Genomic DNA, 11,237 nt, shown 5'->3' on the forward strand with positions numbered 1-11,237 from the left:
CTCTGTCAAGAAGAGAAGAGTCGGGAGAGAGCCATGATGTCATAAGGGCACCTATGACTCAGGCACCAGGATAGCTCCCTACAGCTGAGCCCCTTCTAAGGAAAACCTAGAGGACCTATCCTTTCTTTCCTTCCTAAATGGCCAGGATTCTGGCTACAAAGAGGAATATCCCAAATACTAATCCATTGACACAAAGGTGTATGCTGATACTCATTATATCCTGGCTGGTATTCATTAAAGGGATTTCAACTAATTTTTTTAATTTAGTTTTTTGAAGTATAGTTGATTTACAATGTTTGCTAATTTCTGTATAGCAAAATGATTCAGTTATACATATAATATTCTTAATATTCTTTTTCCATTATGGTTTATCACAGGATTTAGAGTATAGTTCCCTGTGCTACACAGTAAGACCTTGTTGTTTATTCATTCCATATATAATAGTTGGCATCTGCCAGTCCCAAACTCCCAGTCCATCTCTTCCCCATCTACCTATCCCCTCTTGGCAACCACCAGTCTGTTCTCTCTGTCTATGAGTCTGTTTCTGTTTCATAAATAAGTTCATTTGTGTTATTTTTTTCCATTTTTAATTTTTTTTTTGTATTTTGTCTTTTTAGGACTGCATCCAAGACATATAGAGGTTCCCAGGATAGGGGTTGAATTGGAGCTGTAGCCTCTGGCCTACACCACAGCCACAGCAACGTGGGATCTGAGCCGAGTCTTCAAGGTACACCACAGCTCATGGCAATGCCAGATCCTTAACCCACTGAGCGAGGCCAGGGATCAAACCTACATCCTCATGGATGCTAGTCAGATTTGTTTCCACTGAACCATGACGGGAACTCCATTTTTTCCCATTTTTTAAAGCTTTATTGAAGTATAGTTGATTTAGAAGCTTGTGATAATTTCTGCTGTACAACAAAGTGATTCAGTTATGCACATCCACACATCCTTTCTTTTTCAAATTGTTTTCCCATATATATTATCACAGAATACTGGGTAGAATTCCCTGTGCAATATAGCAGATCCCCATTGGCCAGTCATTCCATATACCTCAGTGTGCATATGCCAGTCCCAAACCCCAGTCTAAACCCCCCCCACATCCTGTAACCATAGGTTTATTTTCAAAGTCTATGATTCTGTTTCTGTTCTGCAGATAAGGTCACTTGTATCCTTTTTTTTAGATTCCACATATGAGTGATATCATACAATGTTTGATTTACTTCACTTAATATGATAATCTCTAGGTCCACCCATATTTTGGCAAATGGCATTATTTCATTCTTTTAATGGCTGAGTAATATTCCATCGTGTGTATGTATATTTGATATATATATCTCCTCTATTGATGGACATTTAGGTTGCTTCCATGTCTTGGCTATGGTAAATAGTGCTGCAATGAATATTACAGTGAATGTATCTTTTTGAATTATAGTTTTCTCTGGATAGATGCCCAGGAGTAGGATTGCTAGATCATATGGTAGTTCTACTTTTGGAGTTTTGTTGTTTTTTTGTTTTGTTTTTTGTTTTTTTTTTAGGGCCAAACCCATGGCATATGGAAATTCTTGGGCCAGGGATTGAATCTGATGCTCAGCTTCAACCTACACTATAGCTGTGGCAACACTGGGGGATGAGTCATCAGGTAAGAAGGGAGGATTCTCTACATTCACAGGGAGGATTCTCTACATTCACAGATTCACTACAGCCCACCCCTTCATGTCATTCATATACTTTCTTCCCATAGCAAGTTTCTACCATTTAAAAATAGCTTCTTTGAGGAATTCCCATCGTGGCTCAGCAGAAACAAACCTGACTAGTATCCATGAGGAGGCAGGTTCAGTCCCTGACCTCTCTCAGTGGGTTAAGGATCCGGCGCTGCCATGAGCCGTGGTCTAATTTGCATATGTGGCTCGGATGTGGCATTGCTGTGGCTGTGGGGTAGGCTGGCAGCTGCAGCTCTGATTCAACCCCTAGCCTGGGAACTTGCTTATGCCTCAGATGCAGCCCTAAAAAAAAAAAAAACTTCTCTGGGATTCCGGTTGGTCTTATCTCCTGGGAAAACTTAGAAGGGTCAGAGGGACAAACTTCAGTCCCTCATGTTATAATTCATTTTGAAGCCATTACTCACACTCCTCTCCCCTTCCTCTACCATTCTTTCTAGGTTCCCTTCACTGTTTTTTTCGTTTTGTTTTGTTTTGTCTTTTAGGACCGCACCCAAGGTATAAGGAGGTTCCCAGGCTAGGGGTCGAATCAGAGCTATAGCTGCCAGCCTACACCATAGCCACAGCAATGCCAGATCTGAGCCACATCTGCGATTTGCACCATAGCTCACAGCAATGCTGGTTCCTTAACCCACTGAGCAAGGCCAGGGATTGAACCTGCGTCCTCATGGATTCTAGTCAGACTCATTTCCACTGAGCCATGATGGGAACTCCTCCCTTCACTTTTGACTAGCATCTATTCTGGCCAAGGAAGTTTTCCTGAAGTGGAACAGTGATTCAGACCCTCATCCCTGAGGAATCTGGTCCTCTGGTTATCATGTACTTCTCAGGTCATGATTGTGTTCACTTACCATTACACCTGGGCAGCAAAGCACCAAGAGATCTTCCAGGGAATCACCCAAGCAGCATTCATAGTCTTCCCTGCCCTCATAGTGTAGCAGCAGTCCCTGCACCTTCTCCTCATGATCAGGATTAATTATCCCTGCCAAGGTGGTGACTCTATCAACTGCTTGTCTCTTGGCAAAGGGAGTCTGAAGTGACCAGGTCACAGCTGTAGCTTTAAGTTTTACCATGACCCCTGATGACTGCCCTCCCTCTCTAGAAACTAGAACCTCCAGTGAGATGGAGCCTGAAGTTGCAGGGTCAGAAAGCACAAATATCCAAACACATAAGGAGAAGGAATAGTCACAGGTGCACTACCATTTCCACATATTGGTTCTGAGACACATACCTTCTACCTCTTAGGGACTCAGCACCATGTAATGCTCATCGATTTAGGACTTGAGTTGGCAAACTATGGCCTGTGGGCCAAATCCAGCCCACTGTTTGTTTTTGTACTTCCTGCAAAGAATGTTTTTTACATTTTTCAGTGGTTCACAAAAACTTGAAAGAATAATATGACGCATGAAAATTATATAAAATTCACATTTCAATGTTGATAAATATAGTTTTATTGGAACACAGCTATATTTATTGGTTGATATGTTGGCTGTAGCCGCAATGCACTACAATGACAGAGCTGAGTAGTTGTGACAAAGACCATATGTGGCATTCATCACTTCCCACTGCTGTACAACACACCACAAATCATGGTGGCAGAGTTATAACTAAACGGTGTTTTGGGTGCCACACATATTGCTGTACTGTGACTTATTTTTTATTACCAGTGCATATCCGTCATGTCAAAACAATTTTTAAAAAGGAGGAAAGTGGACTTTATAATACTTTTAAGAAACTGGCAAAGCATTGTGTTCATTATGCTATGACACTATAGCTGTGCTAAAAGAATACGATATTATACATCTTTATTATCAGACAAGCAATGCACAATATTCCTAACTCACAAGAAAGTAATGATCACAAAATTTAGAAATTTTAAATGGACTATCACAGCAGAATTTCTTCCAAAAAATGAAAATAATTCTGCAAGCAAAGTAATTTCCCAAATTGCTTATGTGTTAGGTAAACAAGAAAAGATGTTTACCAATGATAAGTTAATGAAATCATGTTTAATTGCAGCTGCTGAAAAAAAAAAGTGTCCAGAGAAAATAAACTTAACTATTAGCCTTTCAATGAGAAGGGCTGCTCGAAGAGTTGAAGACATGTGGAAAAGAATCAAAAGTCAATTAAAGGCAGGGCAACCATTTGAAATCCATTTTCAAGTGGCTTTCCTTGGCTCTTAATGAGCTAGCAGATGTTACTAATACCGTTCAGCTTTGTTCACCAGAGGGTGCATGCTGAATTTGAAGTGACTGAAGAATTAAGTCCTATGAAGTCTGCATGAAACAAATACAGTTGAGAATATTTGTTGAAGAAATTGAGAAAAAATTAATTCAGTACAAACTGAAGTGGAATCTACTAAGATGTGATAAAAATGATAGTGGTGAAAATATGTGTGGCACGGGACAAAAGGAGTTTAGTCGAACAAATTTACAAAGTTTGTGAAAATAAAAAGTGCTTAAAGCCTTCGGTTACTCACGGTATTATTCATCAGTAGGTACTTTGTGGGAAATATCTGAGTTTATCTTGTTACTGAACCAGTAATGTTAATGATAAATTTCACTTGCCATTATTGACTTAACCATCATCAGTTCCATGAAGTGTGGTCAGAAATAGAAGCCGAATACTCTGACTTACCAACTGCAGAGCAGTTCCATAGCTTAGCAATGATAAAACTTTATTGAGGAATTTTAAGCTCAAGGTCAAGATTGAAATTTTTCTGAATGAGGAAAACTGCCTTAAAAACTATTATTATCAGGGAGTTTCCATTGCAGTGCAGCAGAAATGAATCCAAGTCATGTCCATGAGGATGTGAGTTCGATCCCTGGCCTCACTCAGTGGGCCGGGGATCCGGCTTTGCCATGAGCTGTGGTATAGGTCACAGACGTGGCTCAGACCCCACGTTGCTGTGACTATGGCATAGGCCGGCAGCTATAGCTGTGATTCAACTCCTAGCCTGGGAACTTCCATATGCTGCAGATGCGGCCCTACAAAGTAAGAATATATATTATTATCAAACACTGAATAGCATTGGAAATAAGCTTTTGCAACAGGTTTCATTTTTTTTAATTAATTAAAACTGAAATTAAGAGCAAAACAATGCTTTTATGGGAAACTAATACTGAAATAATGTCCTTTTGACAAGTAATTATAAATCAAAAGTAATGTCAAGCTGCCTTACGTGCTTCCTCAGCTGTCGAAAGTTAAAACAAGAAGCAAGATCACCATTCTCACACAGATTTGCAGTGGATATACTCTCTGAGTTCAAACTAGTTACAGCAGTGAGCAATTTTCAGACTTTCATGCAAGAGGAGTTTCCATATTTCTAAATGTTTTTATTTAAGCAATTAAGGAGCAACTACCTGAATTTCAATTAGAGGTAATTAATCTGTAATGTAATGACATGCTCAAAGGTAAATATCAAGAAAATAATCTTGTAGAAGTCTACAAATACCTTCCAAGTGATGAGACTAGTGTCTCAATTATAATCCTGTGTTCAGGAATTTATATCAGTATTTGGCAGCATCAGGTATTTCACACAGTACGTGTATGAACGAAAAGACATTTTCAGAGATAAGATATGTAAATTTTCATTACAGACAAGCATTAACAGATCAACATTTGCAATTAATTTTGATGGTAGAAAATACTTTCTTCTTCTTGATTGGGCTAAACTTTATTCCTCTCTCACTAAAAAAGAAGCATTATTTTTGCCCACACTGTCATGTGGAAGTTTCCAGGCCAGAGACTGAACCCTTGCCATAGCAGTGACAACACTGAATCCTTAACTGCCAGGCCACCAGGAAACTCCAAGTCACATTATTCTTATTAGTATTTAGATCTGTATTCTTATTTGTAATTAGATCTGTATTACCAAAAAATGTATTCAATTATTATTGTATTCTGAATTTCATTAATACGAACGTTGTGAAAAATTTTCTCTCTTGTCATGTAGCTACCTACATATAGTATCATCAGTTTTGCCTCTTAGCCCATAAAGCCTAAACTATTTACTATCTGGCCCTTTAGAGAAAGAGTTTGCCAACCTTACTTCTCTCATGGATGATGATGTCGAATGTATTTTCATATGCTTTATAGCATCTGTATATCCTCTTCAATTAGGTTTCAGTCCAAGTGTCTGGTCATTTTTTAATTGGTCTTTTTTTTTAATTTTACAGCCACACCTGCACCTATGAAAGTTCCTGAGGCCAGGGATTGTATCTGAGCCACAGCTGTGCTCTATGCCACAGCTGCAGCAACACCAGATCCTTTTACCCCACTGCACTGAGCCAAGGATTGAACCTGCATCTCCAGAGCAACCCAAGCCATGCATTTATGTTCTTAACCCACTAGACCACAGTGGGAAACCCATGTCTTCGTATTTCATTACTGATTAGTTTTGAGAGTTCTTTATATATTATGAATACAAAGTCTTTGTCAGATATGTGATTTGCAACTCTTTTCTCCCATTATGTTTTTTCAGTCTCTTAGCATTATCTTCCACGGAGCTAAAAATATTAAATAAGATTAATGACTTTTGATGAAATCCAATTCATCAGTTTTTTCTTCTATGAATTATAGTTTTATTGGGAAAAGTGCCCAACACCAGGTAATAAAGATTTTCTCCTATGGTATCTCCTAAAATTTTATAGTTGTTTAATTTACATTTATATCTGTGATCCATTTTGAATTAATTTTTGTATAAAGTAATTTGAGGATTAGATTGAGATTCATCCTTTTGTGTATAGATTTCAAGCTGTTTCATCAACTAGCCAAGTCATTTTGTCTACTTCACTGTTTAGTGCCTGTTCTGTAGTGAGTGTTCCCTAGTGATGGGTGTTAACATGTGATACAAAGAATTTCACTCTTTGTGCACAACTCCCATATGTCTATCTACCTGCTTCTAGCCCAGACTTGGCTTGTTGATGCCAGCCATTCTCTGTCACCCACTCTGGTACTTGCACAATGGTTCCTGAGTGGTCATGAAGGTAGAGAGTAGAGGTAGTTTATGATGGACCCAACATCATAGACTCTGACTTAGCAAGATAGATAGATGATAGAAAGAAAGAAAGAGAGAGAGAGAGAGAGAAAGGAAAGAAAGAAAGAAAGAAAGATAGATAGATAGATAAAGAGAGAAAGAAAGAAAAGAAAGATACAGTGTGCTTGTATATATGCACAAACATTTCCTAGCTCTGTCCACTGAGAGGGCCTGGGACCAGCAGCACCGCAATAATGGTGAGCACACCTCAGTGTTGTACTGGGCTGCTCCACTCCACCTCAGAATTTGCTGTTTTACCCTAGCTGCCAGTTTTTAAGGTTAGTGGGTGTGACCCTTCTTTCCTTATGTTGCTGACGCTGAATTTTTATACCTGACATTTATACTGAAAGGTGAGGATCATCAGCCCCACTTCACAGCTCAGGAAACTGAGGCTCAGAGAGGGAAAATGATGTGTCCTCGGCCACACAGCTGTGAGTGGGGGAGCCAGGGTCGATGTGACCTAGCTTTGTCTCGCCCCAAAGTCCTTGCTCCTTACGGGAGACACTGATCATGAGAGAAAGGGAGGCAAGGAAGAGACAGAAATCCTTCAGAGAAAGAGTGAGAGACCAGGACCTGAGTGGGACTGAATGGACAGGACACAGAGGGACAAAGCAGGAAAGACAGCTCAAGCCCCACTGAGCTCAAGCCACAGTGCAGGGCAGAGAGGTGGACCATGAGACCTCTGGACAGTGAGAGCTGAAGAACCAGCTTTCCAGGACAGAGCAGATGGAGCTGGGCTGGGCATAGGGCTTCTAAGCTTGCAGAAGGAATAACCCAGAACCTCAGCCTCCTCTCTTTGCAGGAGACCATGGAACAGCAGTGCTGAGATGGGCAGAAGAACAGCCCAACTTGACCTCTTAATTGGCCTTTGCTATCACCTAGGCCCCAATCTCACCCACATGGCAGCTCTTCATAGGAAGGGATTGTCAGAGGCCTCAGCTCCACCTGAACCTGTTCTTACAGAGACTGGGCCTGAGGAGAGGGTGAAGGAGACACAGCTGATACCTTCTCAGCTCTGGGTCTGTGATAACCTAGGGCCTAAAGCTCACTAAAGGGTTCGGCTAGCAGCACAATGCCTTCTTTCCCCATCCCCACACTCACGAGCTCTGAGGGAGAATAAGCCTAGTCTCCATTCGGGGCCAGAGAGTGAGAGACAGAGTTTGAAGCAGAAGGACAGGACCTGTGCACTCTAACCATTTTCAGTTTGAGGCTCAGATTCTGGCTTGAAGGACAAGTATGAAGATACAGCCTCCAGGTATTCAGGGAGCTGTTAGAGGACAAGGTCACTGAAAGATCGTGACCACCAGTTGACCCACAAGCTGGACCCAGGCAATTGGAGGCCCCTCACCCCCTCCCCTGTCCTTGGAAGGTACGGTCTGCCTACCATTCCCACACTGGGAGGCATTTTCAAGGATGTGTTTTTGAGATCATCTGGATGGTACACGTGGCTGAACCCCATTAAGGCACTTATATAAACTTTCCAGATTCTGGAGATCAAGTACTGAGATCTACTTGACAGAGGCACCCAAGACAAGGCTTGTAAGTTCCCTTATTTACTAAATCTACTGTAGTCTGCCCTCTTCTGTCTTTTCTTGCCCTCCGTGTTCAGGGGTCAGTTTATGAACCACCAGGAGCCAGTATCAAGAGTGTGAAGTGGATGGGCTCCTCTCAATTATGGAGGTGGGAGAATAGGCCCTGAGCAGCTAGACCCAGGTAAGTGAATTCCTGGCAAATGTGCTGCCATCGCATCACCACAACCTCACCTGCGCCCTCACTTCCATTGTACACAACCCTGGGGAGAAGCACCATCTCTATAGACCAGATGTGAACGATGCTCCCTGAGTTAGTGACGTGGCAGATCTGTACCCTCAGCTTTCGTGCCTATGTCAGATATTGCTGATCAATCAGAGTCTGGATGAGGACTCAGAATCCTTCTCCTCCTCAGGGGCTCAGACAACACCTGCAAATTCCTCAGAGTTAGCATATGCGATGCTAAGTATTTGCTATCATTGGCCCCAACCTCCTGGAGCTGATGGCAGAGAGAAGCTGGGGAAAGACCACTTCACTGCTTTATTGGAAGGGGAATACACTCAGTCACAATGCAAGGTCCTGAGCCCAGCAAGATCTCAAGTTCGAGATGCAGCTGGTTGGCCGTGACTCTGTAGTGGCCCTTAATGAAACCCCGGGAAACGCAGGAGTGGCACCTCCAGTAGGCCTGGATGATGCGGGCTGCATTAAGCAAGCGACAGTAGCGCCGACGGATGCGCCACATGCGGACCCAGGACTGCAGCCTGACTGCTGCCCATTCCTTCCGTGTGAAGGTCTCCAGGACAGCCCGCCGCCTGTTCTCTTCCAGCTTCATCAGCTTCTCCCTCCACCAGCCCTGAATGATCCACACTCTGAGTGCTGCATGCAGCAGTGTCCTGCGCACCAGGGTGCCCCGCCACCAGGCCTGGATCTTTACCACTTCTGGATTAGTGATGGGAAACCTATTTTGGATTCTTGGCATCTAGCAAGAAAAAAAGAGGAGACATTTAGAGAATATTTCCTACCCACTGCAGCCCCGGGTGGGCCAGGAAAGGACCCTGATGCCCTATCAACAATCACCCCTTCTTCTGGACCTCAAGAGTACTGGGCAAGCACTGACTGGAACCATAAGACCAGGTAGGTGTCCTGTCTCTGCCCCTCTTCTTGTTAATGGACAATGGATACATCACATTGACCTTCGAATCTCAAGAGTTCCCATCTGTAAGATGGAAGTGTATCTGTCCTGGCTACCCACTTTTACATGGGTCAACTTGGTCAGCCTAGGGCAAGAATACCATAATCAAAGGGTTACCATTTTCCATCTGAGTCTGCCCACCTGACCAAGACCATGACCCTTCCCTTCAGACCCCAACCCGCCGAAAAATCCTTTGCTAATCCTGCCCTTTCATCCTTGACTCCACCTCCAATCCACAACCTGCTCTCTTCCTCTATAATATCATGGTATTAAGTTTCCCCACCCCATAAAGTTCTTCCTCTCTTATCTCTTCCCCATCATCACTTCTCTTGACTTCCAAACATTAAATCTTAATTAGCAAGCAAATGTATACATGCTCAAATACACAGCATTAAGCCCAGCTTCCGATATGTTGGCCAATCCATCCCACAGACACAGCTCCCGTATTCCCAGCCCCAGCCCTGTGTCATCTGGGTAGGGGACCATACCAGTCTGGGTTTCTTATGAGCATCATCTACTCTCTTGGTCGCAACTATATTCTCTTGTTTAGCCTAAAAAAGAAATAGGGAAAGAGGACAGACAAGAATGAGTTTAGTCTTCTTCTTAGCTCTGGAACATACAGAAGTCAGTAACCACAAGCATTAGGACAAAAGGACCAGAGACATCCAAGTCAGGGTTCTTCCTACCTCCTCCTTCTTTACGGTTGGTGATGATGCCGACGATAAAGCAGTTAGCCCCTCATTCTGCTGAGGCTCTTTTTTAGTGTGTTCTTTAATTGTTGTAGGCTGGCCCTCCTCCTGCAATCAGCAATTAGGGGAAAGGCAAGCATGAGGCTGCTCTCCCTCCCTCTCCATTCAGTATCCACACATCCCCAGCTTCCAGGGCTTCCCAGAGTATTCAGATGTGTCAGAAGATCCCCTCATCCCAAAAGAACTATGGGGACATCCCTAAAAATCTTAGTATGTCAGTCTCTCTCTTACTCACCATTGGTCCCACATGGATTGGGTGTAGATGGTGCAAATCCCCTCAGGTCTGTTTTCCTCTAGCCATGGCATGGGAAGAAAGAGTAGAGGAGGGAGACCTGTGATGTCATAAGGGCAGTTATGACTCAAGCACCAGGATGGCTCCCAATAGTTGAGCCCCCTCCAAGGAAAAGCGCTATCCATTCTTTTCTGCTGGAAATGGCCAAAGCCCTGGCTCCAAAACAAGACACCAGAAATAGTGGCTCCAGTGGTACAAAGGTATATAAAGATATTCAGTCATGGGCAATATTCCCAGTGGTGAAATTGGGTGTTCTATGGTTTACAGTCCATTCATACTATAGAATACAACATAACTGTTGAAAATAATTAATTTGATGTATATGTACTGATGAGAAAGTGTATCCAAGACATACGTAGGTAGAAAAGTTGAATATCATTATGATCACATTGATGTAAATAAAACCATCAAGGTACATAATTATAAGAAGTTCTCTTATGATTCAGTGGGTTAAGGATCTGGTGTTGTCACTGCCATGGCTTGGGTTGCTGCTGTGGCACAGGTTCAGTCCCTTGCCCAGGAACTTCCCCATGCTGCAAATGCAGCCAAAAAATATATATTTATATACATATATATAATTATATGTATAAAGGCAGAGAAAGGTGTATATGCCAAACTATTACCAATGATTACCTTAGGAAAGAAGAATTGAATTGCTGACCCATCCCTATAATACCTAGGGAACTCTGTGAGGCCCCCAGGACCAGCTAGAGCC

The 11,237-nt window shown here is 42.5% G+C and overlaps 1 protein-coding gene across 1 annotated transcript; it reads right to left on the bottom strand.

The window, feature by feature from the left end:
* LOC100620649 (IQ domain-containing protein F1) lies at positions 8,815-10,673 on the bottom strand. The gene is made up of 4 exons (XM_003358454.3): positions 10,466-10,673; positions 10,168-10,278; positions 9,970-10,032; positions 8,815-9,268 (listed from the first exon to the last, which is right to left on the bottom strand). The coding sequence occupies exons 1-4, from the start codon at positions 10,466-10,468 to the stop codon at positions 8,822-8,824; spliced, it is 624 nt and encodes a 207-aa protein (XP_003358502.1). The 5' UTR covers positions 10,469-10,673; the 3' UTR covers positions 8,815-8,821.

Source organism: Sus scrofa, chromosome 13 (assembly GCF_000003025.6).
Source record: "Sus scrofa isolate TJ Tabasco breed Duroc chromosome 13, Sscrofa11.1, whole genome shotgun sequence".
In the NCBI taxonomy this organism is placed as follows: Eukaryota; Metazoa; Chordata; class Mammalia; order Artiodactyla; family Suidae; genus Sus; species Sus scrofa.

Coding starts and splice junctions, on each gene's coding strand:
- LOC100620649 (XM_003358454.3), bottom strand. Junction 10,033..10,167: donor CAACCGTAAAGAAGGAGGAG/GTAGGAAGAACC, acceptor TTTCTTTTTTAG/GCTAAACAAGAGAATATAGT. Junction 9,269..9,969: donor CTCATAAGAAACCCAGACTG/GTATGGTCCCCT, acceptor TTTTCTTGCTAG/ATGCCAAGAATCCAAAATAG.